The 27,584-nt window shown below is 52.1% G+C and overlaps 1 protein-coding gene across 2 annotated transcripts; it reads right to left on the reverse strand.

The window, feature by feature from the left end:
• Window positions 1–12,131: 12,131 nt before the first annotated feature.
• Window positions 12,132–26,924, reverse strand: HEYL (hes related family bHLH transcription factor with YRPW motif like). Of its 2 annotated transcripts, none has more exons than XM_037032565.1 (5): window positions 26,787–26,924; window positions 19,932–19,998; window positions 18,589–18,672; window positions 17,305–17,386; window positions 12,132–15,033 (listed from the first exon to the last, which is right to left on the reverse strand). In XM_037032565.1, the coding sequence occupies exons 1-5, from the start codon at window positions 26,864–26,866 to the stop codon at window positions 14,360–14,362; spliced, it is 987 nt and encodes a 328-aa protein (XP_036888460.1). In that variant the 5' UTR covers window positions 26,867–26,924; the 3' UTR covers window positions 12,132–14,359. The 2 variants fall into 2 exon arrangements, with proteins under 2 accessions (XP_036888460.1, XP_036888461.1); XM_037032566.1 differs by lacking the exon at window positions 26,787–26,924 and adding an exon at window positions 20,757–20,841.
• Between the last annotated feature and the right edge of the window lie 660 nt (window positions 26,925–27,584).

The raw sequence follows: 27,584 nt of genomic DNA on the forward strand, positions 1-27,584 counted from the left end.
CAACTCAATACCCTCTGGTTTTTCCAGCCAGGAGTTGTGGGGACTTATCTTCCTGGCACTGGAACCCTGGGCTGAGGGGCCTGGTGTGGGGCTGAGACTCCTTGCTCCCAAGATATCCCTCCCAAATTTTTATCCACCACATGTGGATGTGTGACCAGCTCATTCTGCATCTGCACCCCTCTTACCAGTGCGGATGGATGTGGTGTCTTTAATTCCATAGTTGTCAGGCTCCTGTTTAACTAGATTTCTGTCGGTTCTGGGTGATGGTTGCTCTACATTCTAGCTGTAATTTTGTTTGGTTGTGCAAAGGGGCAAGCCATGTCTGCCTATGCCACCATCTTGACTGGAATTCAGAGTCCGGTTTTAAAAGTCCTTTCCTAGTCCTGGCTGGGTGGCTCAGTTAGTTGGAGCGTCATCCCAATACACCATGGTTGCGGGTTTGATCTCTGGTCAGAGCACATACAAGAAGCAACCAATGAATGCACAAATAAATGGAACGACAAACTGATGTCTCTTTCTCTCTCTAAAGTCCATAAATTGTTTAAGACTAAAACATTAAAAAATATTAAAGTCCTTCCCCTTGTGTAAAACCCTTCAAGGTATCTCATTGGTCTTAAAATGATGTCCAGGCTATTGACTGTGACTTACAAGGCCCTGCACGAATTGATGCCTTTCTCTGCAATCTCAGGCCACTGTAAGCCTTGTTTGTGGTGCTCCAGCCACACTGCCCTTCTCATTTCCTTGAACCCTTCCCATTTCGGGGCCTGTGCACTTGCTCTCCTGTCTGCTCGGAAGGCTCTTCCGCAGTTGCTGCCTGCCTGACTCATCCACATGCTCTAGGTGCCCCCTCAAATTCCGCCTCTCCCAAAGGCCTCTCACGACTATCCTGTCTAAGGCAGCGTCCTCACCACTTTGCCACTTTCCTTTACAGCTCAGATCCTTGTCTGTCCACTTGAGTTTGTCCAATTTACAAGACTATTAACTGCACTGAGTCAGGGGATAATGTCTGTCTTGTTGCCATGGTATCCCTGCTGCCCAGCGCGATGCGTGGCATAGAGTAGGTGTTCCATAAGCTTTGGTTGAATGAACAAATGACCACCTAGGTTTGTGAGTCATCCGCATCAGTACGGTGGAAGGAAGCAGTGCAGGGGAGGAGGGAGCACGTTCGAACCCTGGGGAATGCCCACGCTGAAGGAGCCCGAGGAGCTGGATGCGGAGCTGGGGGCAGTGACAGTGACGTTAGCAGGAGGAGTTCTCACCCCGGAAATGCATCCAGGGCCTTTAAAGATGCTGGTGGCTGCAGGTGTTGTCTCCTGCAGGAGGAGACGATCCAATAGAAGAGATGGAGTGAAGAGAGCAGATGGAGTGAAGAATTGTGAGACAGAGGAGGAATGAGGAGGAGTTGAGACCCAGGGCTCTACAGGAGGGATTAAGCTGTGCTGGAGGAATGGGACCTCCTCCATTGCCCCTCCCTTAGAGAACAGAGAGGAGTCCCTAGTCAGCACCTCCCCGCTCTTCTGAAAGCCCCCCAACCCCGACCCGACCCTCTCCCCACCTCCCCCTGTCCGGCCTGGCTTACTACACAGACTCCAGCTGCACTGGCCTTTTCACCCTTCAGGACCTTTGCAGTAGCTGGAGCTTTTCCTGGGACTCACCCTCCCTGGCTGGTGCCTGTCTCATTCTCCAGGCCTCAGCTCAAGTATCTTCTCCACCCCATGACAGCCCCCCCACCCAGTAGGTGCCTCTGTGATTCTCTGTCCTGGCACTTTACTTGTTACCCTTGCAGAATGCATGAACATCTAGAACTCACTCATTTATTTGGGATGGGAGCTCTATGAGGGTAGGGGAACCGTAGGTCCTTCTTGTGCTTCAGTTCCTAACACAGAGCATATGCTCGACAGCCTTTCCCCCTCACCCGGTTGCCTGAACCAGAAGAATGTGGGCGTCATCAGTTTCTCTTCTCTCTCAGTTCCTCCAGCCGCATCCAACCAATGACCAAGTCAGAAACTCTGATCCCCCCTCTCCAGACCCACCCCAGCTCTCCCACTCCAACTGCTCTCTCAGCCTAGGTTTCCTCCCCACTCCCATTCTCTGCACAGCAGCCAGGGTTATCTTTCCAAAGTGCAAATTCAGTCCTGCCAGGTCCCTGCTTAAACCCTTCAGCAACTCTTCTGGGCCTTCATACTAAGCTTGAAATCTATTAACAAATGTTTTTCAAACGCCTCGCCTGGGTTCCCTCCTCCCTGTCCATAGCCCTGCCCTTCACCTTCCCCAGCCTGTTTCAAATCTTCAGCGCTGAAGTCTGCTCTAGAGAGACATCCCTCCCTTCCTCTCCTGGATGTGTGGTCGTGCTGGAAATGGCTCCTCCCCCACCACAGAGAGGTACCAGGTTGTGTCAGTCTTGTTCACTCACCATTGTATTCCTGGAATTCAGCGCACAGGCTGACATTTGGAAACCCTCCCTCCCCAGCTCCTTGATCGAATAACTAGTGAGTTGGAGGTGGGGAGGGCAGTTCTGCAGGGATTGTAAGAGGAGAGGTTTTGTTGTTTTGCAGGAAAAAGGAAGGATAATGGTTTAGCAGCAGCAGTGGGGAAGGACCACCGCCAGTGGAGGGTGGGAGAATAAGCAAACAGGTCCTCAGGGTGGTAATGTCAGAGGGAGCCACGTCTTTCTGAAGGTCAAAGGTTTAAGGGTGAGCAGGCTGTGGGGGATGGGTCATGAGGATTAACAAAGCTATGGGTCTAGTGGTAAAGGGTTTGGAGTTGGGGCCATGTAGGTTTATGATGCAACACAGAGGTGACAGAAACCATACAACCCACTTTGTTCCTCAACGTGCACAGAGTGGTCAGCCTTGGGAGCCCTTGTTGGAATGGAGACCACAGCACCTGACCAGACCTGATGCGGAAATCCCGATGGTGGTTAGGCCGAACTCTCTCCTGGGTGCACAGGATGGCAAGGTCTGGAATCCAGAAAGTCCTGGGGCTTATGCTGAGATGGGAAGATAACAGAAGAATTCACTTATCTAGAAAGGCTTAGAGTCAGCACAGGGTGGGGTGTGGGCAAGCACCGGTGGGGAGGCCAGCTGCCCTTCCCACAGTTGCATACGGCCCCTTCCTGGATGCCTTTGGGAGCCTGGGCATCTCCCTCTGGCGTCTCTGCTATCCACGCTGCACGTGGCAGCCGGATCATTCTTCAAAAATGTAAATAAGACCAAGTCACCAGCCTCACCCAGACCAAACCCTGTCACAGGCTTCTCTGTGGCTGTTAAGATCAGAGCTGGCTACGGTCTTTTCCAAACTGAGGTGGTAAGGATTTAGGTGGGACGGGGGGTGGGGTGGGGTGGGGTGGGGTGGGAGGGAGCACCATTACACTTTAGTTGTGTATCAGGAAAAGCATGAGTGGTATGTCAGTCCTTTGAGTTCATGAACATTCTTGCTGAGGGAGCCAATTTAGAGGAAAAATGTAAGGGAATTTGAGTGCAAGTGGAGTCCTGTGAGGGGGATACTCAAATGCTTGAGGCCCCTTTTCAGCCTCACCTGAGCCCCTCTGTCCCTCCCTCTCTGGCTCCAGCAATACCAGTCTGCAAGTCCTTGACGATGGCCCCTGCTCATCTGCCAGGAATGTTCTGAAACGTTCTCTCCTCCTTCCTCTCCCCCTTTCCCCATCTTTTGCTCAGATAATACCCACCCATCCCTCAGGGCTCCATTCCAGCCTCACTCTCTCCTGGGGGTGGGGATGGGATATCTGGTACTCGCCCCTCCTGTACTTTGGGATGAGCCATTTTGTATCTGGGATTAAATCCACAGCCCCCACTAGAATGTAAGCTTCTCGGAGCTGTTCTGTGTCTTGCTCAACCTTGTGTGCCTGGCGGCTAGCACGGTGCCAGGCGTGTAGTGAATGTCAGGGCTGACAGAGAAGAAAGTGCAGAAAGCAAAGGCTTTATGTTTGCCTTCCCAGGGTTCAGAAAGAGCTGGGTGTGGAGAAATGTACCAGCCCCAGCACCGAGGGGCGGGGCCTGTGAGTTTTTATCCGGGAAAGGGGCAGTTTCAGAGCATGTTTCAGTTAGGCTGGGACTCCTTCCGATGTTATCTTTGGGTGCAGGGCCCAGTGGCCATTGTGGTCTGGTCTGTCCTGTTCCATAAGTTCCCCCGGAGCCTCTGAGCCTTCAGGGAGCTTCCAGTAATTTCCTAGGCCTTGAGGATAAAACCTCATAAAACAATTAGGGTCAGCCATGCTTGGGGGGTCTAGCCAGCTCTGGGAAAGAGGGACTGAGAAAATGGCTTTTGTCCTATTTGTAAGCACTCATTCGAATGAATGAATGAGTGAATGAATGAGTGCACCCCTGCATGAGCAAGCGAATGAAGTCAGTGACTTGCCTTAGAGGCTCCTGCATGTTGATACTACCCAGCTTGTGGATGCCCTTGTGGAATTAGGACTGGCCTTTGCACCCCCCTTTGGAAAAGGGGCCCACATTTTCATGTTGCATCAGGCCTCACAAAGTATATAGCTGGTCTTGGGCAGGGGGAGTTGTGAAGTCAGGACAGTGGGGGTGGGGTGGGAGGGTAGATGACTCCTTCCAGAGGCATGGCTGGTGAGGAAGGAGAGATGGGGTCTCAGCTTCTCCCTTTCCCTCTGGTACTGACTCTGCCACCAGGGGTCATGGAGGTCAGATCTGGGCCCTCTTCCTGGGCATGCTCAGGAGGGACATGCAGGCTGGGTCAGGGGCTTCTGTCCTAGGTTTCTAAGGGCCTCCAGACACTCATGCTGCCCCTAAGTGTGGCCTCTTCCTATTGGCCTCTCCCCACACCTCAGTGTTTGCTCTTCCTAGCACCTGGCCCCTTAATGCCAGGTCTTTGCTACACAAAGGTTTAAGTCCAGAATATATGTTTTAAATTAAAATTTAAATATATATACATATATTTTTTAATATTTTATTTATTTTTTTTAAAGAGGTAAAGGCAGGGAGAAAAAGAGGGAAACACTGATCAGTTGCCTCTTGAACACCCCCTACTGGGGTGCAACTTAAGCGTGTGCCCTGACTGGGAATCGAATCACACCACACCAGCCAGGGCTAAAAATATTTTAGAAAGCCCAGAGAACAATGTAACAAACACCCATGTGCTCATTACCCAGCATAATCGGTGTTAACATTTTTGCTCCACACACATTTTTTATATAAAATAAAGAGAGTGTCACAGATAAAGCCAAAGATCACTTCATTCCTCTCCCCAGTCCAATTCCTTTCCGCCCTGTCATTCCCAGGCACAGTTGTTATATTAATCTCATGTGTACTCTTTTCATCTGTTTCTATGCACGAAACAGAATGTGTGTTCCTAGAAGCATTATTTGTAATGGCCAAAAAGTAGAAACAACCCAAATGTCCATGACTGGTAAATGAAAAAATAAGTGTGGTATATCCATATAATAGAATACTATTAAGCAATAAAAAGAGATGCGGGGCTATTCCATGCTCCCATGGACCAGCCTCGAACATACTGTAGGTGAAAGAGGCCAGGCACTAAAAGGCCACCCACTGTGTGATTCCGTACACGCAGACTGGGTGCGTCCCTAGCACCAGAAAGGAGATAGTGGTCACCAGAGGCTGGGCGGGGAGGAGGAAGGAATGACCAGGGACTTCTTAGCAAACAAGGGCTTCTTTGGGGGTGATAAAAATTTTCTAAATTAGATGGTGGTGATGCTTGTATAACTCTGTAAGTATAATAAAAACCACTGAGGGTGTGCTTTAAAATAGTGAATTTTATTATGTGAATTTTATCTCAACAACAACAACAATAATAATAATAATAATAAGCCAGAATGTGATTTTAAAATTCTTACCTTCCTACACACTGGAGAGGTATTTGTGGGCTTTACTTACTCACTCTGCATGTATTGGCGCAGACAGATCTGGTTCATTCACAGTAACTGCTCAGTTGTCTTTCATTGGAGGGACACGTGGTAGTTAGTTTTCCTATTGTGGGCCTCACGGGTGATGCAGCTTTTCTCGTCTAGCTGTGCTGCCTCCAACAGCCTGGACCACGTCTCCAGGGGCACATCTGGGGAGAACTGCTCTAGCGCGATTGCTGAGTTGTAGGGAAAACAACTTTTCAAACTACTGTCCTGCTACTCTCTGACTGGTGGTATCAGTTACACTCCGTGAGTTCTTCCCACCAGCCTTGGCCATTATCAGACTTCGATACTGCAGTTTGAATTTGCAATGGTATTTCCTTTATTCCTAGTTATTCTCCTTTTGTTTCTCCTCCCTCCCTTCCTGCCTTCTCCTTTTGCTATTTTCTTGGCTGTTCCTGGACCTTCGCACTCCCATATGGATTTGGAATCAGTTAGTCTAGTTCCTCTTCAGATTTTTTTGTGGAATAGTTCTGAAAAAACCACAGATTTATTTGCAGGTTACCCGGCATCATTACATACTGAGTATTCCCACTCATGAACAAATGGTATATTTACTTTCGTTTAGGTCTTCCATTACTTTTTAAAATAGACTTTACATTTTAGAGAGGTTTTAGGTTCCCTGCAAAACTGAGTGGAGAGTACAGAGCCCCCCTGCGCCTGCTGGCCCTGTAGGCACAGCTTCCCCCGCCAGCAACAGCCCGCACATCCCCCACCAGAACGGGTGCTGCGTTGTAACCCACGGCCCTCCGCCCTCCACCGGCGCCTCATCGTCACCCGAACTCACGGTTTACATTAGGGCTCCCTCTCGTTGTATATATAGGTCCACCATTACAGCGGCGTATAACGCAGCCTCACTACTGTCAAGTCCTCTGTGCTCCGCCGGTCCCTATCCCCTCCTCCCCCAAACCCTGGCGACCAGTGATCTTTTTACTGTCCTCACAGTTTCGCTTTTTCCAGAATGTCACACAGTTGGACTCATACAGCATGTAGCCTTCTCAAATTGATTTCCTTCACTTAGTAATACGCCTTGACGCTTCCTCCATGTCTTTTCATGTCGTGCTAGCTCCTCGCTCTTTAGAGCTGAACGATGTCCCGCTGTCTGGAGGTGCCACGGTTTTCCGTTCACCGGCCGAAGGACGTCTCGCTTGTTTCCAAGTTTTGGCAGTAATGAATAAATCTGCCATAAACATCTGGGTGCAGGTTTTTGAAGGGACATAAATTCTCGTTTCATCTGGATAAGTACCAAGGAGCATGATTGCTGGATCATATGGTAAAACACGTTTAGTATTATGTGCCTTTGCATTAAAAATGTTAGTTTTCTGAGAAAACATCCAGCAATTTTTTTGTTAAATATATTTCCAGGGGCCTTATAATTTTTGTTGCTATTGGAAATAGTATCATTTTATTGTATTTTCCTGTTCCTTGTTGCTAATCCTACAAGCATTCAGTAAGAATGGTCTTGATTTATGTAGGATTTTCTAGTATTCACCAATCACGCTAAATATTCTTATTAGTTTTGGGTAGGTTCCTATATATTCCAAATAGACAATAAATCATATGCCTTAAGGATGGTGTTAACTCTTCTTTTCTATTTCTTAAATAGTTTTCCTTTCTATTAATTTCATTACATTAGCTGGAAATGCCAGTAAAGTTGTGAATAGAGAACATTCTGATGTTTGTTTTGCTTTGTTTTACAGGAATGCTAGAGTTTCACCCTGAAGTATGATGTCTAAGTATATGGTAAATAGCTTTAGCAGGTTAGTGTATTACCTTACTAATCTTAATTTGCCAAGAATAGGGAAAAGAATGAGTCTTTAATCTCATCAAGTGATTTTGATGCATTTACTAAAATGGTCCTATGCTTTTAATCTTTTCATGTATTAAGGTTCAGAATATAGGAATTGTTTTCCTGGTATTAAGCCATTTTGCCTTTTTGGCTAAACTCTACTATATTTTCTATAATATGCATTTTGTTTTCTGCTTTATTATTTAGGAGTTTTGCATATGTAGTCATAACTAAGCCTGTTCTATAATGTTCTCTTCTACAATTTCACTTGCCTGGGCTCGATGTCAAAGTTATACCAGCTGTTAGAAATTAGCTATTAGAAAATAAGTTAAGTAGCTTTCTCTCTCTGTTTTTAATTTCCTTAAACAGTCCATATAAAACAGGTTGTATTAGTCAGGGTTCTCCAGAGAAACAGAACCAATAAGATGTGAGGTGTGTGTGCAGAGAGAGAGAGAGAGAAGAAGAAAAGAGGAGAGAGGAGAGGAGAGACTTTTAACAATAAATTGGCTCACAAGGTTTTGGAGGCTGAGAAGTCCCAAGATTAGCAGTTGGCAAGCTGAAGACTCAGGAGAGTGGATGTTCCACTCTGAGTTTGAGGCCTCCAAACCAGAAGGACTGACGGTACAAGTTTCAGTCCAAAAGCCAGAGGGCTTGAGACCCAGAAAGATCAGGTGTCACAGGTTAAGTGAGGAGGCCGGAGAAGACCATGTTTCAGCCAAACAGCCGGGCAGGCCCATGCTCCCTCTTAGCCTTTGGGTTCTGTTCAGGACTTCAACTGATTAGATGAGGCCTATTCGTATTATAGAGAGCAATCTGCTTATTTAATCAACCAATTCAAAGGTTAACATCGTCCAAAAACACTCTCACAGACATACGCAGAATAATGTCTGAGCAAATAGCTGGGCACCCCATGGCCCAGTCAAGGTGACAACACATTAGCCATCAATCGTGAGAGTGTGTTCTCAGGTCTGGAAAACTCAACTCTGTAATCTACTGAGCCTGTTAACCCTTTGGTGTGTAATTGTTTGGTGGGGGGTTTGGCTAACTCATTTTTCACGAGGACCGTTTCTGTGGAGCCATTCTGCCCTGCAGGGACCCGTGTGGGTTAGTCCTTCTTGCTTTCCTTTGAGGAAGACTGATCTTCACTTGGTCGGTGAAGACTACTAGTAAGATCCAGGAGACTGTAGGAGCCAAGAACCATCCACCATCCAGGGATTTGGATTTAGCATAGCAGTTATGAAGTTGTTGTTTTAACTGACCACGAGAGGGCAGTAATGGATCGAGAATGGATACAATGTAATAGGGTTAGCACAGCCAGCATTTGGTAGATAAAATGTAGGTTTTTCCTGAGTTTCCCATAAGGACCCTAAGATTTAGAGAAGCTAAGAACAGGTCCACATCGTGTATTTCCATATATAGAAAATCTGGAATTTACACCTAGATCTGTCTGACTCCAAAATTCATTGTTTTTGGTATGAGTACAACACATAATTCTTTCATTCATTTTTTTCCCATTCATTCATTCACTCATCTTGAGCAACATAGCAGAGTGGCTAAGAACTCAGCCTCTGGAGCCAGACCATGTAGATTAAAACTCTGGGTCCATCACATACGAGCTAGCACCATAAGAGCTCCAAGCCTCAGTTTCCTCATCTGCCTATGCAGATGTTAGGATTTACCACATAAACTACTGAAAAAAACGAAATGAAATGAGACACAAAACATGTTTGGAGTAGCATCTATAGAATCATAACTTAGTCTGCTCTATAATGTTCAGACCTATAATTGCACTTATTAAGTACTTAATACATTTGAGCTGCTGTTACTAACTCACCCAATATCTGTAAGTGACCTGTGTGGTCTGCTACCACTGTTTCAGGTACGGGGGACCGATGGACTGCACACGTGCGCACACACATGCACACGGACGTCCCTGCTTCCTGCAGCTTTCATTCTAAGGAGGGAAATCAACAATAAAATTACAGTAGTTCTGTACTTTGCTTAGGAAGAGTAATGAGGATAGCCAGAAATGAAGCATCAAAGGGGGGTGGGGATGGCAGGGCTGGAGCGCAGAGATCCCCCAGAGGATTAATTCCTGCTTCACTTCTCAGAAAGTGTCCCCTCTCTTCCTCCTCGCAGCTTGGGGTCTGAATGGAAATCGATCCCGACCCCTCTTCAGACCCCCTTCTGGGGCCCTGCTGCACACAGGTTACATCATGGTCTCCGAGGCCTGGGCACTGATATTTTTAAAAAGCATTTAGGTATTTCCCATGAAGAGGCGGACTTGAGTCCAAATACTCCTTCTCCCAGTCGGCCGTCCACACCAGCCCGAGCAGGGGTTTCTTACACAAGGTCTGATCTTGCACTCAGCTGGCGAACCTGCTGTGGCTTCCATTGCCTGCGGGTTGGAGCCCAAGCTCTGCATGGCACCCAGGCCTTTCACAACTCGGGTCCGGCCTCTTTCCGTTACTGAGAGTAATGGGCCTCCTAAGGTCCATCACCACGAATGACTGCAATTGACCGAGTGTTTCCTGTGACCCAGGCATAGTTCTGAGGCTCTACATGTGTCACCCCGTTCCCTTTTCACCTGACCCTGGGAGATGCTGCTTCGTCTCCTCATCTATAAAACGGGGACATTCCAAGAGAAGCATTTAGCACGATGTCAGGGACGTAGTTACCTCTCAGTTAACAGTAGCCATTCCTGGATCATCCTTGTTTTATAAGTGAAAAGGCTGAGCTTCAGGGGTTGTTAAGTAACTTGCCCAGGGCCATAGGCCTGATAAGTGATGGAGCTGAAGCCTGAACACAGGAAATCTGGCTTGAACGGCCGACTTCAGACTGGCCTCACCATTCACCCTGTTGCTGAAGGCCTGTATTCAACTTAGAGCCAGCTTCCGGAGCTCACCTTCGAGGTCTCTGGGTCTTTGCACACAGGTTCCCTGGTTCCCTCTGCTGGTAGAATGCCTCACTCTGTCCTCCTCCAGGAAGCCTTCCTCCCTGCGCTGCCCCCACCATGACCACACTAGGCAATGGCGGACACCACCCTCTGTGTCCCCTTCAGCCTTTTCAATAGACCTCTCTCTCCACTCTCAGCTCACCACACTGTCACTTAGATAGAGGGTAGGTGACAGTGTCTCTGTCACTCTGGCCCAGCCATGCCTGACTTGGCATGAAACAGACCTCTGCGAGTGTTTGTTGCATTTGTTGCAAGCCGAATCCATCAGAGAGAGCCAGGCCAAGGGTGGTGGACAGCAGTACCTACCAGTGGGGATGCCTACCTGCTCTCAGCTGTTGCATGCACTCCAGGGCCAGGACACTCACACTTTTCCATGGCTGGCGGCCCCTCACCATTGACCAGAACTTCCAGTCCCTGGGCCTGGCTCTCACTTCACTGTCCAGCCTCATTCTGCAGTTGACTGAGGTCAACTTCAGTGAAAGGCCTCAATGCCTTCTGAAGGGGCAGTTCCCCTCTACTGGGGCCTGTGCCATCCAGCAGTGTGTGTCCGGAAGAGTCCTCACTCCCCCAGGTCCTGTATTTGACAAATATTCACTGACCACCGACACTGGGCCAGGGACAATGCTCGGCGGTGGTTACAGGGCAGGGAGAAAACAAGGCACAGTCTCAGCCTCTTGGAGAGTGCCATTGGGAAGACAGTGAACTGACAAGTACACACATCAGTGCATGTGCAATGGCAAGTTTTTTACAAAAGGAAAGAAGAACGGATAGGGGACTTTGAGACACATTATATTCCAGCCCAGTAGTCAGGGAAGGCCTCTCTGAGGAGGTGACTTTTAAGTCAAGGCCTGTGGATAGGGGAAGAGCATTCTGGGAGGGGGAACAGCATATGCAAAGTCTGGGAGGTGGGAATGTGGTTGGGATGCTGAGAAAATGGAGGTGGGCTAGGGTGGAGAAGCACAGGCAACAAGACTGTGGTTGGTAAAAAATAAGGCTGGAAGTGAGGTTGAGACCAGAGGAGGAAAAGTTTAGATTTTATCTTTGGAATAATAGCCTAATAGAGTGGGGTTTTTTAAAAGATTTTATTTACTTTTAGAGAGGGTGAGAGAAAGGAGATAAACATCAATGTGTGCTTGCCTCTCATGCACCCCCTACTGGAGACCTGGCCTGCAAACCAGGCATGTGCCCTGACGTGGAATTGAACCGGCAACCCTTTGGTTTGTAGGCCCACACTCACTCAATCCACTGTGCTACACACCAGCTGGGAAAGTAAGGATTTTAAACCAGAGTTGAAATGATACAGAGTTTGACTCTCTCTGGTGACTGCCAGAAAACAACTGATAAAGCAAGAGGTTGGGGTGACATGGGCAGGACAGTGCCCTGGGGGGTAGGTGATGTGGGCAGTCCAGGGGGGTGGCTGTGGGTTCAGGGAGGAGTGGACAGACTCCAGAGATACTCCGATGTTCCCAGAATTCCAGAAGAAGAATAAAAAAAACCTTTATTGGATGTCTGTACCAACCCCAGCAATGGGGTGGGAGTCGGGGCACCAGAAAGGCTTGGGAATAGAAACAAAAGGTACAAATCCTCAACCACAGAAACAATTACATCCACAGCTTCCCCTCGAAAAATCTCTCAGGGAGAATGAACCCCAGACCAATGCAGATGCTCAAGTTCTTGGGCCATTTCCACCTCATTCATTGGTGTCAACAGATTCTTTTGGAGTTGGGTGCTGGAAGCACGGACATGGGATTCCCACAGTCCCACTACGAGTGAATGTTCAGGCTAGGAAGTCGCCAAACCACAGGACTGACCTGTATCCTGGGAGCAGTGAGTCATCCATCACCTGCAACAGCCAAACAGGGAGGAGTGGGAGAAAGAGGGGGAGGGGCAAAGGCGTTCTTTTGCCTTTTGTGAGAAAGTTGGAGTTGGTCTCACCCTTCCGCCCAACACCCCCGCCCCACCCCCACCCCATCCCAATCACTGGGAGCCTGCTGAGCCCTGCCCTCCTTCTCCTTGAAATTACACCCTCTCTCCTCCAGGCTCTCAGGTGGGTGCAGGACAGCTACCTGATGGAACCAACACAGGGGAGTGAATGAATTATTTGAGCACTTCATGCCTCCTTGAGGAATTTGCCTTTGCAAAACAGCTTTCTGGGTCATTTAAATGACCTCTGTCCTCTGACCCATTTCTCTGAACAGGCCCCTTTTCCCTCAGGCTTTTGCCAACTACTTGTGAGCCCAGGGAGTCTCCTCGATTTAGCCTCTGGGGAGGGTAGTTCTATCAAAGGGCGGCGGTGGGAGAATCTTCCCAGCCTGACATTTGCAGTATTTAACAACCAGTGTAAAATAAGCACCAACAAACAACTTGCCAGCTGGCGGATCCCATAACCTGGGGTCTGACAGGCATTAACCAGCACAGGGGGGTCCTGGGGGCAAAGCCATGCGGTAGGGGACACTCAGAGCCACTAAGGAGATGCAGGTGTTTGCCACCCAGCACAGATGTGTCACTACATTTTAACAACAGGTCTGGCAACACTGGTCCACAATGTCAGCCTTGGATCTGCCCACATCTTGTCCAGATTCTGCTCTTCTACAGGGAACTGTCACTGGGTCATCTGTCCCCTCCGTTGGGGTCGGTGCTGGGTAACGACATGGCTTCGGAACAGCGCCAGCTGCGTGGAATCCTGGGTGAATAGGATCTCAGGCCCTAGAGCCACTGGGTGACCTTGCAGGGCCAGAGTGCCTCTGAGTGTCCTTCCTCTCGCCCCTCCTCCCAGTTATTTTTGTCCTGCCTGACAGGCCCTGGCTGTCCTAGCAGTCTGGGCTCCGTGAGCCGGATGCAGACCAGGCCGCACAAACGTCTGGCTCTGAATCCCAAGAGGAACCCTCTTGGGGGGGTGGGGAGGCATCACGTGGGAACACGACTGTGCGACCGACAGGGACCACACGCCTGGAGGGAGGCATGAGAGGAGAGCCAGGCGCTCTTTGCTGGGTCCCGGCTGCCGTCTGAGCGCTGTCCCAGGCCTGGTGGTAAGGACACCCTGTTGTGGGGCCTTACTGCTGCCGGGAAGCCTCCCAGCTGTGTGCAGGGCACTATTGGTCGGCTGGATGCTGGGTGTTTGCAGCTGGGAAGTGTCTTGGTCATGGTGGGCAGCAGGTCTGTCCTGTGATTTGCTGCGATGGGGTGGGCCGAAGACAGGTGGGCAGAGGCAGGCACGGTCCCTGGGAAACCTCTCTGTGGCCCGCCCTGTTCCTATGTTCTGGCCCCTGGAGCCTGGGAAGGTTGCAGCCAGTCATTGCTCCTGATCAGGGTCTGGTCTCTCTTGGGACGCAGCCAGCCTCAGCTGCTGTGCTTTTTAGGTCACAGCTGTGTTCCCAGAGCCGAGACTCATGCCTGCTGCCCATGTACACTGGGGCAGGAGAGGGGTGTGTGCACAGTGCTTAGGGCTCTCCCGGGACTCATCTGTGCAGGTAAGAGGTGGGACCGAGCCTCTGAGATGGGAACAGCTCCAGGAGGCCAGGTGGGCAAGGTGAGCCGAGCAGAGAGGAGGGGAGATGGGCCAAAGGACGAGGGAGCTTCTGACGGGTGAAGACGCCTTCACACGTGAGCCAGTCCAGGAGGCAGGGCAGAAAAGGCAGAGCCACTTCTGGAGCTCCTGGGAAAGATTTTTCCTTACTCTTGGCGGGGGTGGAGGAGGGGATACAGCTCAGAAAGCCCCGACCTCTGTGATTTCGGAGACCCAGGAGTGGCAGAGCACAGCCCCAGCAGGCTTCCCAGAAGGCCCGGAGGGAGAGGGCCTGGGGGCAGGAACAGTGGCAGCCGCAGGGGACCTCCCAACACCAGGGGATGTGGGGGAAGAAGACCGCAGGAGGGGTGCCATGTGGCTGCCCCTGGCTGCCCTGGCGCTGGGGACCACCGGCAGGGGGAGAGGTGGCCTCTCCAGAGGGCGGACCCTCCGGGTAGAAGATGCCCCTCGACTGGGCAGCAGATTCCTCCGTGCCGGCAAGACGGTGCCAGCAGCTCTGCGTAAGGGAACTGCTCGGAGGGCTGGGATGGGGCAAGCGAGAGAGGTGGCGCTGGGGAGGACGGGGCCTGGCGCTCTCCCCAGGATGGCAAGCTGGCTGCTCGGGGCTGACAGCCCTGGACAGCTATGAAAGAAGGACCAGGGCCAGGCAGGGAAGGCCAGGGGGCTGGCAGGTGTGGGCGAAGGCTCCATCTCGGCTGCATAGCTGTTGAGGTGGGAGAGGAGGCGAATCCGGACCGGGTCCGCACGGCTGCTGGGTCCTTCTAGGACCCCCAGGTACCTGATGACCTCAGTGAGGCACTCCCGGAAACCGATGCTCCGGAAGTCCACTGCCAGGGTTCGGGCATCAAAGAATCCTGCAAAGTGAGCTGTGATGAGGGCCCGCCCAGCGGGGGACACACACAATGAAACTGGGGGCAGACTGCCTGGACTCTGGACCTGCCTCCCCTCCTCACTCCCTGTGTGACTTTGGGCATGCCACCTCACCTCTCTGAGTCCCAGTCTCTCCATCTGCAAAGTGGGAGGTCATCATCCCTACTGGGTTGTAAGGGTCAAATGAGTCAACTAAACTGTGAAGCATTATAAAACATCAAGTGATGCTTTCAGCAGTTTATGACTAATGCAAAGAAGAAACTGCGACCACGGTAACAGGCAGACACTCGCCAGGTGGGACAGGGCTGCTTGCGGGGAGGTGTAGGACAGCCCTGCCTGCTGATGTGGGCGGATGACGGGACACGCCCCTTGGAGAAGGCAGCACAGTGCAGCAGTGAAGCCTGAGGTTTTGGAGGTGACTTCACAAGCTGCCTGGCCACGGACATGTCTCTCAACCTCTCTGTGCCTCTATGTCCTTAGCGTGGAACAGTGCCTGCTGCACAGAACTAGGAGGGCGAGACAAAATGAAACGGTGCACAAAAATGCTCAGGACATTATCCGTTAGCTACCATTCACAGTTTGGCCGCTGCGGGAATTCCAGTTTGTCATCCAGCCCAAAGGGCAGGCTGGAAAGCAGGACCCCACTCTCAGCTGCTGCCACCAGCCGGGGACCCTCTCTTTGGCAGATTTCAGTGAGGAATGAGTAGGTGCACAGCCCACTGCCTCTCCATACCCACCCTTCTCTCCACACCACCCTCCGGGTGGTCATGGAACAGCCCCGGGGGAGCACTGGCCTCAGGACTCGGGCAGCAAGTATCTGGACCCTGGTTCACAGCTGAGGCCCCCCGCCCCCACAGAGGGACAGCTGGGCGGGGACGGTGTCTGGAGTCCTGCTGGCCCAGCCGCAGACTCAGCCTTGCTGACCTGGAGTGAAGCCCTTCCCCTTCTGGGCTTGCTGTTCTTTTTCACTAGCACCTACTGGGTTCTTAATTAGCACTTCATTTGCATTATCCAAGTTAATTTTCATGAAAAACCCTTTACTATCCCCACTTTGGAGATGGAGAAACTGAGGGATATAGAAGTTGAATCATTTGTCCAAGGACATAAAGCTAGGAAGTCACAGGGCCAGGATCCAAGTCCAACCACAATTCTGTCCTCTCACAGCCCTGGCCAGCAGACTGGGACAGCAGCGCCCCGCCCACCGGGGTGTTGTGAGAACCAAATGAGATAGCATTAGGGAAGGCATTCCAAAACTCCGGAATGCTGCCCATATACTGTCACCATTTTTCTTTTAATTGGGAAACCACAGATGTAGTGTCTCCCCCACCGGTTGACTGGTGTCGGAAGTTTCTCCTGTGGGCCGTGCGTCGCTTTGGCAGAAGTTCTCCGAGTGACCACCTGCATCCGGGCCATCGGGCGTGCTGCCCATCCCTGCAGAGTCCTAAACTCCAGCCCAGACTGATTGCCTCAGAATCTCTGGGGTGGGGCCCAGACCCCGCCTGCCCCCGGGTGACACCGCTGCACACTGAGGAGCCCCAGGTTGGGCCGCTTAAAATGCAACTGTCCCCTCCAAAAGGAGTAAGTTAAGGTTTTGGGACTTAGGACATTGTGGCCAAGGTCTGCTGAGCTTCCAAGGCTTCCCAATTGTTAAATCACCAAAATACACGGAGAGGCTCCATGTTGCCAAAATTTCTATTTGTCCAGAAGTCTTTTTAAAGCCACAGTTCAATGTCTTTATTGTAATAGACCAGTTCAAAATAACGGAAGCAGTTACACTTGAATTCTATTATAATCCCGTGTGACCGATCTTCAGCTGTGAGCATGACATATGACCCCAGCAATGCCAAGGACGCAACAGCCAGAAGGCTAGACCAGTGGTGGGCACACTAGCGAACCATCTGTGGCTAAAAATCTCAGGCAGGCTGCTCCCACTGGGATCCCAGTGGGAATGAGCTCATGCAGGCTCAGGCTGAATGAGGCCCTGGGGGAGGGGTCAGTAGGAACAGCCTGTTGGAGAAGGAGTGGAGTTGAGGAAAGAGTTGCGCATGCAGACACTGAGAGTGCGGAGGGAGGTGCTCCAAAAAGGAGAGAGACGAGCTTCGTGAACTTTCTGCCTGCACTGGCTTTAGCCTCTCTATGGACCGTGGGCTCCACGAGGGCAGGGACCACGTCTGCTGCCCTCACCAGTGTATCCCCAGGGCCCAGCCCCACAGATTGGCTACATAAATGACTCCCAGAGGGCAGAGCATCAGTACCTGTCCCACCAGTGGCGTGGAGCATCTTCAAGTGATCTACCGTCATCTGCAGCACCTCTGCTTTCTCCAGCTTGGAGGAGCCCTGTGTGTACAGGAGACAGAAGAGTGAAGGCCTCCAGTGACCTCTGTCACTCACCTCTCCTGCACGGTGTCACCAGCACTCGCTGTCTCAGCTGTCTCATCTTCCTCCCGCTCCATCACTGCCTGCAGTGGGGCCTCTGCTTCAAACCTAACATTCCATTCAGTTCCCATGTTAGTCCATTTGCACACTGCACTGCTGACCGTCCTTCCAGAAACCTCTGCTCCTCTGACGTCTATGACTTCTTGGGCCTCCTTTCACCTTGCCTCTTGCTCTGCCTGACCCCTAAAACTGTGGTGTCCCAGTGGTGTTGGCTCACTTTTCTTGCTGTGCACACCCTCCCCAGAGGATCTATCTCCGTGGCTTCATACACCATCACCGGAACTCACCCACATCCTGGACCGGTGCTCTGGGGAGCCCAAGATCTAGCTCATCCTCTCACCCCCAAAGCACTTGCTTTTCCTCTCTTTCTTGGGTAACGTTTTCGGAGCCCCCAGTGTCACCTGGTCTCCCAGGTGAAACCTGAGGGTCAGATTCTCCGTGGGAGCCCCTCGAGGGCAGGCGGCAGGTCTAGTTCGTGGCTGGTCTTGGGAAGGTTTTAGTGAACGTCTGTGGAATGACTGACTCGTTCTTACCAGCAGAAGGGAGGACCCGCGGCCTAGGGCCCTCCCGCAGAACGCAGGGTGAGAGTCTCTGAGGCTGTCTGGCTAATGCAGCTGTCCGGCCCCCCACTGTCGTCCCTCCACTCTAACACGTTCACCGTCAGAGTGCTCACTCCCTGAGCAGCCCGTTCCACTTTCAACTAGCCTTGGAAATGTCGGTAGTGTAGAGGGTTAGGGCACTTTGGAATTACAGAGTTCTCTGTTCCAGTCCTGCTCTGCTATTTACTGGCTGTGTGGCCTGGTGCAAGTTACTTGACCTCTCTGTACTGCAGTTTCCTTACCTGTGCAATGGGCATAACACCTACTCTCCAGGATCGTTTTGAGGATTCAATTAAGTGGAGTGATGGACATAAAGCCACAACACCTGAGATACCTCAACAAATGTAAATTCCCATTCCCCTTCTCCCTGGCCAGTGGCAGATATCAGTAAATGACATTGCAGGACTGCAGGCAGCTGCCACCAATCAATAAGAGATGCCATGACACATGACCTTTCTGCCACTCGCACGGATTTCCTCTGACACGATCAGCAGTGTCACGTACCTGCTTCTCAAAGGCGGTGGGGACCAAGCGCCGCAATTCAGAAAGGCTGCTGTTGATGCGGTCTCGACGCCGTTTCTCTATGATCTAAAGGACAATGACAAGCATTTACACATAGGCTCCTCACAGGTAGTTCAACGTGCCTTTAAAATAAAAAAGATTTTATTTATTTTTAGAGAGAGGAGAAAGAGATGGAGAGAAACATTGTGTGTGAGGAAACCATCTCGAAAGTTTGCATCCCAAACACTCTCAATGGGGGTGGGACACCCTGCACAGGATGGTACCCCCACTGGGGACCCCTGGCCACAACCCAGGCACATGCCTGATGGGGAACCGAACCAGTGACCCTTCAGTTTGCAGGCCTGTGTTCAATCCACTGAGCCACAACAGCCAGGGCTCAATGTGCCTTGATGGACACTGATTCATATTTTCCTTCATAGTATTTTTGTGAAGGAAATAAGTCTGTTCTTACTTTACGGAGGAAGAAACTGAGGCTCAGAGAGGGGTGGTGACTAGTTTAAGGTCACACAGCAAGGAAGTACAAAGCTGGGAGAACTCAGATCTCTTGTCTTGGTCTATGGGGGGAGGGGGGACATTCAATACATTAAACTACTGGTCCAGCACCAACCAATCAGAACAGGGACACCGGCCACAGCCCTGGAGCAGGCCCTAGAGAACCTCCACTGGGCCCGGGGTTCCCGTCAGATGCTGGGTTATGAGGCCTGAGGAGCCTTAGGCAGGACCCTCTCCAGCTGCAAAGGCCTCTCATTCACAGCTGGATCTCATTCCCATCTCAGTTCTGGGAGCAGAGCACTGAGACACTGGGCTGGACAGAAGGGTTCCTTATTAGCGAAGGGCAGGGCTGGTCTCTGCTAGTTCCCAGGTCTCAGGACCCCACACAGCCGCATCCTGGGGGGAAGTGAGGCTTCGATAAGACAGCCAACAGCAAGCAGGGGCTCCCTTCTTCTGTCCCTCTCATTCAACTCCCCCACCCCCGGAGAAAAAAAATGAAAGTTCTGGGCTCAGAGAGAAGAGAAGGAAGGGTGGAGTAAATAATAGTGGCTAATTGTGTCATGTATTGTTCTGAATGTGTCACGTTAATTCCCTGAATCTTCAAAACAACACTTTGAGGTAGCTACTATCGTTGTTTCAGTGACACACTTGAGGAAATTAGGCACAGAGAGGTTCAGGATCTTGCCCAAAGTCATCCCACTAGCTACCTGCAGAGTCAGGATTTGAACCCAGGCAGTCTAGGTTGGGGTGATGTTTCTGACCAGGTTTCTTGAGGCTAGGGCCCTGGAGACCCAGGGTAAACCTCTGTTGGGCAACTCGGCTGAGGCACTCACCCCTCTGCGTTTCTTCCTGGCTTGCATCTGAGAAGGGCTGGGGGTGGACAGGGGCCTGGCCATCTGGCTGGAGAGGAAGAGAAAGGCAAAATTTTCAGCGCTGGGGAGCATCGCCCAGGCCTGGGTTGATCTCCGGGCGAGCGCAGCCCCCTGCTGGGCGTCTGTGGTCTCCCAGGCTGGGAGGAAGCACAGGGCAGGCGTGGGAGGGACGGGAGGGGAGGGACGCAGCCTCTCCCTTCTCCTGGGGGTGGGGGTCGCGGTGCCATTTCTCTCAGGGACAAATTCTTCCCCGCACTGGGTTAACTGTCCCGAGACAGCTGGGCGCAGAGCAGGACTAGGTTCTCACCTCAGCCCCTGCCCCACGCCCCCTCCCTCTCTGCGGCTGCTAGGGGGCGGGCATCGGAATGGCCGTTGGCCACTCTGGCTGCTGCAACGCGATCCTGGGCGGGGCGGGGCAGGAGAGGGCACGGGCCAGCGGCGGCAGGCCGGCCGGCGGGTTGGGTTTCAGAAGGAGCCGCTGGGAATGAGCGTGGAAAGAGCAGATGCCGCTGCTTCCCACGGGCCTGGCGCGCCGGCTGCCCGCCCTCCGCGGCGGCTGCAGCTGCCGCCACCTCCCACGCAGCACGGCTGAGGACGAGGGGGAGCGGCATCTGGGTCACAGGCCCCTCTCGGGATTCTGGGGACACTCCCCTGCCGCTCCCCCCGCGCCCCCCCCCCGCAGAAGGCCCCAGATCTGCATCACGTCGGCCTCCCCTACAAAGGCCCAGCTAATGGAGAGACATTTTTTCCCACCCCAGGCGTTCTCAGTCCGGGGAAGAGGCTCACCCCAGGGGTTCTTCCTGCCCAGACGGACCCAAATCCTCCCCATCTGCTCGCCCTCTTAACTGCTTCCTGCTTCAGAGGACCTTTTGGAACGGAGGGGATTCGCTGGGTTGCAGCGAGGACCATTCATGGCCCGGGAGGCCCCATTCAGGCCCAGGGCGAGACTGGATGGGTCAGCCAGGCCCCACCCTCCAGACACTCAGCTTCCGGTGGAGAGACACGCGGCCCAGGTCAACAAACAAGCTTAGACAGGGCAACTCCGCTGTCATTTCAAATGCAAAAATGCCACCCGCCTGAATGGGAACCTCCGAGCTTGCCTCCACTTCACACTCCTCCTCTCCCTCCTGGGTTTCCATCTCAACCAAGCCACTCAGTCTCCCAATTCTGCAAGGGGACACCTGGCCACCATCCAGAAATCCTCCTTGGTCTCCACCCCACCTCCTCAATCCTAGATTACATTTCACATCTGTGCTCCTCATCCCCACTGCCCGATCTCAGGACCAAGCCTCTATCATCTCTTTCTTTTTATTTTATTTTAAAAATATGTTTATTGACTTTAGAGAAATAGAAAGATTGATTTGTTGCCTCCCATACATGCCCCGACTGTGGATTGAACCCACAAACCTAGGTATGTGCCCTGACTGGGAATCAAATCCCCAAGATTTTGGTGTACTGGACGTTGCTGCACCAACTGAGCCACACCAGCAAGGGAAGCCTCTGCCAGCTTTATCTGGACAACCAAGAGCAAGAGTTAATTGTTGAGTCAGGTTGGGTCCCTTTGCATCCATTTCTCCCTACAAGCAGGCAGAGTGATCGTTTAAATGCAAATCTTATCTTGTCCCTCTCTTAAAGAAACTCCTCAGGGGTTTTCCAATGTTTTTAGGACCTAGGCCATCACCTTTCAGGTGGCCCAGCCAGCCCCTGTCACCTCCTAGACTCAACTCTTTTGCTCTCTGCGTTCCTCCCCATGGTTACACGCCCTGTTCCCCAGACTAGAATTCTCAGGTCCACCCCATTTCTCCACCCCCAAGCTCCAGCCCTGTTGCCTGATCATTTATACCACCCTCAGGTCTCAGCTCAGATGTCACCTTCCTGGAGAAGACTTTTCCAACATCCCCCTTCCTACTAGGTAGGTCTCCCTCACTTTACCCTCTCCCAGCATCGTGCATTCACAGGTTACACCCATTTGCTGTCTTGTGTTTACACGATTATTGGGTTAATAATATCTGTCTCTCCAACAAGTTTGTAAGGAAGTCATGACCCATGTTTCTCTCACTCACTATTGTAGCCCCCACCCCAACTCCGCTGCCCCATACTCAGCAAGTGCCTGGAACGTGGCCGAGCTCATGGCTGAGCTCTTCCTGCCCTCATCTCTGGCATTACTGGGAAGCAGAGGTGACACCATAAAATCCGTGTCCTAGGCCTTTGTGGAATGGATGCGCATGTGGTTCACCAGGAAGGTCCCAGCCCCCGTGGGTCATTCTCTTGGTGTCAGAGGTTGGGTAATACTCATCATCTGCTCAAAGAGAGACAGTTGCAAGAGAGACCAGATCAACACTTGTGAAGTCCTGCCGCTACACCCTGGCTTTGGGCAGCCACGTCTGGGAAAGGATGCATCTATCCAAACATCTGGACAAGAAGGGCTAGTTAGAGACCAGTGAAAGCTCCTGGGAGAGATGGCCTAGCAAGCTAGGTTCAGGCATCACATGGCCAGATCCCGAGATCTGTAGGGCAGCTTGTTTACAGAGCCTCACTGGAGACAAGCCCCAAGAAACCCAGCCTTTGTCCCCCCGGGCTGGATAAGGCATCTCTAGGGGTATTGGGTTAGCTTTGCCCACGTCACTGCCTCTGAGCCTGATCCCTCCTCTGGGACCATCTGTTGGAGGCTGATGCACCCCTTTCAGGACAGGTGGCTCTGCCGTCTTCTTCTGTCTCCTGGTCCCTTGTTCTCCGTAGTATTATCCCACTCCCATATCTGACAGGCAAACCTCGCTTCACAGTTTTCCTGGCATCGCTACGTACATTTTCCTCCTGTGAGCCTAACAAAAGCCCCATTTTACAGAGGAGGATGCTGAGGCTCAGGAGCTAAGGCAGCTTGCCCAGCTTATGCAGCTGCTAAGGAATGAAGCCAGCATGGGAATCTGTGTCTCCTGGCTCCAAATTCAGCATTGTTTCCCTCCTTAATTCCCATTTCCTGTATGTCTGAATAGCCCTCCAGTCCCCTTATCCTTAAAGCTCCCAAGAGCTCAGCCTTTGCTCGCTTCCAGGTTGTGATCTGGCCCTGACACTGACAGGGAGGAGGTGCGAGAGCTTCTTGGCTGACGCTCTGAAAATAAGGCAGATTTTCACAGACCCGGAGAAGATATGTTGACCCCCAAGATCTGCTTCATGGACCTACAGTGGTCCCTAGCCAGAATTCTGGGGTGGTCTCTTGGGGTGGAGGCAGTTTTCTAGGTGGTCTGGCTGCCAGTCCTGACCACTCCTAGAGCTCACCCTCAGTTTCCCCTTGGGACCTCCCCTGTGGGCCCTTCTAGATAATCCCACTGGTTTTTCATCAGCCAAAGGCAGAATCACAGTGCCCCCAGTGAAGGGATTTTAGACAGCACTGAGCTGCCTGGTAAAATGAAGGAACTCAGAGAAGGGAAGGGATCTGCTCCAGACTGCACAGCAAATCAGAGGAAATTCCAAGTCTACAGGCTTTTAATTTACCGTTCTTCCCATGTAGCCCGTATATTCATCACTACATCTCGTAAATCTCACAGCCAGTACTTTTTATCCCAGACAGCATGTCCACACTTACTTCTCTCATTTATTGCACAATAGCCCTGTGAGCTGAGTAGTATTGGGGCCATTTTAGATTTAGCAAAAATAATGATTCGATAGATGAAGTGACAGAGACACAGAGAGTTAAGAATCATGCCCGGCCCTGGCTGGGTGGCTCAGTTGGTTGGAGCATTATTCCTTCCCAGGCACCAAAAGGTTGCGGGTTTGATCCATGGTCAGGGCACGCACCTGGGTTGCAGGTTTGACCCCCGGGTCGAGGTGCGCACGGGAGGCAAACAATCAATGTTTCTCTCTCACATCGATGCTTCTCTTCATCTCTCCACTCCCACCCACTGCCCAGCTCCTCTCACTCTAGAATTAATTTTAAAAAGCAAACAATATGGTCCCAGGTGAGGATTAAAAAAAAAAAAGAACCCTGCCCAGTAAATCCAGTCTTCAGCCTTCCAGTCTTTTCATTAGACTCTGCCACTCATGGACTTGTACCGTCCAACTGAATGGCAGCCCCTTCGAGAGCAGCACTAACTGGGAGTGACCTTGTGCCAAAACAGGGAGACAGGCTTTGGGTTCATTACTTCATCAAAGCCTCACCCTGTGAGGTGGGTATTAGCACCCCCGTTTTGTAAGGGAGACAACTGAGGTTCAGAAATGTCCAAGTTAATGGCGGTGAGAGTCAAACTTAGGTCCCTCTGACTTCAAAGGCCACCATGTGCCTTAAATCACGGAGGAACAACCCACAGACTCTGACCCAGTGCCTGACATGTGGCAGGTGCCCATTAAATGTTTGTAGGAGGGGAGGGGAGGCTAGTTCAGTCAGTTCAGTCCTGGCATGTGCAAGGAGACTGGCTTCAGAGAGGAGCTCTGTGGGCGACTCCCACAGATGGGACAGGACACCACCAGCAGGCAGATGCCCACAGTGACACGGAACACCCTCTGTTCTTCATTCTCACATCTCTGAGTGAGGGGGGTTTGCGCCCTGCCTTCGACCTCCGGGGAAGCTGGCTGCCCCAGTCCCATGGCCCTTGCCACTGTTTATCTGGCTGTCTTTGTACATGAAGCTCTTCTTCTCTGAGAGTTCCCTGAGGGCAGAGGCTGAGCAGGATGCATCTGGGCCCCCCACGCCCAGCCCGGGGTCTGGGCCACAGCAGGCAGCGTTCAGTGATCCCTGAATTGGAGCATTGATGTCTGCTGGGGGGAGGGCCCTTTGGCAAGTGCTACAAAGAGGGGTCTATAAGTCAGCTCTGCCAGATGTCCAACTGCTTTCGTTCCTCTGATGGGGTCTACCCCTCTAAGAACTGAGACAGTCTCTTGAAATGGGTCCGGCTGAAAGGACAAAATGCTGCATAGGAAAAAACTGCCCACTGATCCTTTGGACCACGGACCAAATGCCACCACCTTCAAGAAGCCCTCCCTGCCACCTTTGCTTATAAGTGACCTCTCCCTGCTTGGGTGCCCTCACAGCCCACGGTCTGTCTCTCCTTCCATCGTCTGTGTTGCCCATGGGCTTTATGTGACCTGGCAGGTCACTGGCCAGGCTGCAAATTCTTAAAAGACAGTAGCCAGCTCTGATCAGCCTAGCTCTCTGGTATCAGTTTTTTGCCTCTGATTCATGAAGACCCAATGACATTGAATTTGAGACCCTCCTCCACTACCACCACCACATAGTGCTGGGCCCTTCTGCTCCTAGCAGGCGCAGACTCAGAGAATTGCTTCTCTAAAGAGCAGTTTCTGGTAAACAACTTTAAAAGGCTACCCCATTGCTGGGTGGCTTGGTTGGCTGGAGCATTGTCTCGGACAATAGGCTGCAGGTTCGATTCCCAGTCAGACCACATACCCAGGCTGCGGGTTCAATCTCCCATCGGAGCGCCCACAGGAGGCAACCAATCGATGTTTCTCTCTCACATCGATGTTTCTTTTGCTTTCTCTTTCTTTCCCTTCCTCTCTCTCTCTCTCAAATTAATAAGTACGTCCTTGGGTGGGGAATTTTAATAAATGCTAAAAAGTTGCACGGAAATTATATTGTGGCTCCCAAAACCTAACATACAGGATGCAAGGAGAATATCTCTTGCCTTCCCTCCAATTATGAACTATAAATGATTGAAAGCTGGTGGAATTTTACTAGGATTTGTGATGGAGGCAGGATCCTCTGGTCTCAGAAACAAGATCATTGAAATTAAGAAATGCCCTCAAAAGCATTCCTAAGAATAAACTGAACCCCCGCTTCCAATTCCATTCTAGAGTCAGATTTGAACAAGCCAGGAGACAGCAGAGAGCTCCTCCTGTCCCCCCTATTTCACTGCGAGCAAACAAGCTCACAAAGGAAAAGCAATGGCCCAAGGCCACATGGGGAGTCGGTGGGAGATTTGGGGCTGGGATCCAAGCCAGCAAAGCTCTTGCAGGACTTCAGGCATCACGTGTTGGGTGCCTGACACTCATTAAACATTTGCTGCGCTAGGCCCTGTGTTGGGCCCTGTGTTGAGCCGTGACGCACTCTATCTCGTATGATTTCCCCAATATTTCCATGAGGTTGGGTCTGTTATTTCTACTCATTTTAAGATAAGGAAACTGAAGCTTAGGTTGTTCACAGAACCGGGAAGTAGCAGAACTCTCTGCGGGCCGTTTGTGCTCGAGGCGGGAGGATATTTCTCAAGAGCCCAGAGACATGGGCAGCAGCGCACAGAAACTGGAGCCTAGGCCGGCGCATCGACCACGGGCAAGTCAGCTATTATTTTCTTCAAAAAGTCAAAACCTTATTCAAAGTCCACTTTGCTCAGGGGACAGAAGTCTTTCTTCCCCTGGCAGCTTTCTGAGTACTCTATGAAAAGTGCACAGTTAGGGTAAAACCAGGAAAGGGTGGTTATTCTGTACAGTCAGCAGATTCCGGGGAGGGGGTGTGGTGCCAACAGCCTCGGAGGGTTTTTCTTAAGAGTTTTGGGGAGAAAAACTCCTCGCCAATAGTCTCACTGGGGCACTTGGACAGAAAGATCACCAGACCCGCTGACATCAGACCTGCAAGCTGAACACTGCCTCCATCCATACCAGCATCCTGAGCCCTCAATGGTCCAGGTCACACCGGACCTCAGGCCCTCGTGCGTGTAACTGCACACACTGCACCCCAACACACACACACACACACACACACACACACACCCCTGCGGGCCACTCCCCTGCGTCTGGTGAGGCGACATCTAGGACTAGTCTCCGCGTTTGCAGAGTCTGTCCGCGCGACCAACTCCCCACCCCGGCTCTTACCTAAGCTCGCCCTCCCGGCCCACGTCGATGGCTCCGTCGGACTCGCTGTCGGAGCCGCTCGGCTCCCTTGGCCGCTTCATGGTGAGAGCTGGCTGCCAGGTCTCTGCCTGGTGGTGCCGGCTCCCAGCCTGGAAGTCAGCCCGCCCTGGCCCCGCCCCGGCCCCGCCCCGGGGGCGCCGCCACCGCCCTTTCCCAGGGCCCTTTTCCGCGCCGTAGCCCCTGGCAATCAGGCGCCCCCTCGCCCCCGCGGTGACGCGCAGGTCAAGCCGTGGGAAGGCCCCTGGCGGTCACCGCCCCCACCGACGGCTGGGAGGTCTGGCTCCCCGCCGCTCCGCTCCGGTGCCTTGGCCGCAGCTCTCTGGGTGGCCTTGGGCAGGTGCCCTTGGAGGCCTCGAGGGAAGCCAGGAGTCCCTGTCTGTCCCCAATTTTGTCTCGGGGGCTGCTCGTTTGTGGAGGGGCACCTCTGCGATGCACTAGCTTGTGCAAAGGTCGACCCCACCGGCTCCGGCTTTGGGGTTCTGCGGGCAGCCAACACGTCCGTTTTGGTGAGGGTTGGTGGGGGTGGCTGTAGCTTGATAATGGACAAGAGTCCCCAAGCAGCTTCTCCCATTGGAGTCCAAAGCGAGTGGAATGTGAGTGTGCGCACGCGCGTGGGTGGGGTGGGGTGGGGTAGGGTGCGGTAGGGGTGTGGTCAGACCTGTGAGAGGCGGCTGTCACCCTTAAAAGGAACAGCTGTGGTGTGGCTGCACCACCAGAGCAGAACTGGCTGTGACCAAGGTCCCGAACACCTTGCTGGAT

Source organism: Sturnira hondurensis, unplaced genomic scaffold (assembly GCF_014824575.4).
Source record: "Sturnira hondurensis isolate 20B ecotype Veracruz unplaced genomic scaffold, ASM1482457v3 Scaffold0021490, whole genome shotgun sequence".
Taxonomy (NCBI): Eukaryota; Metazoa; Chordata; class Mammalia; order Chiroptera; family Phyllostomidae; genus Sturnira; species Sturnira hondurensis.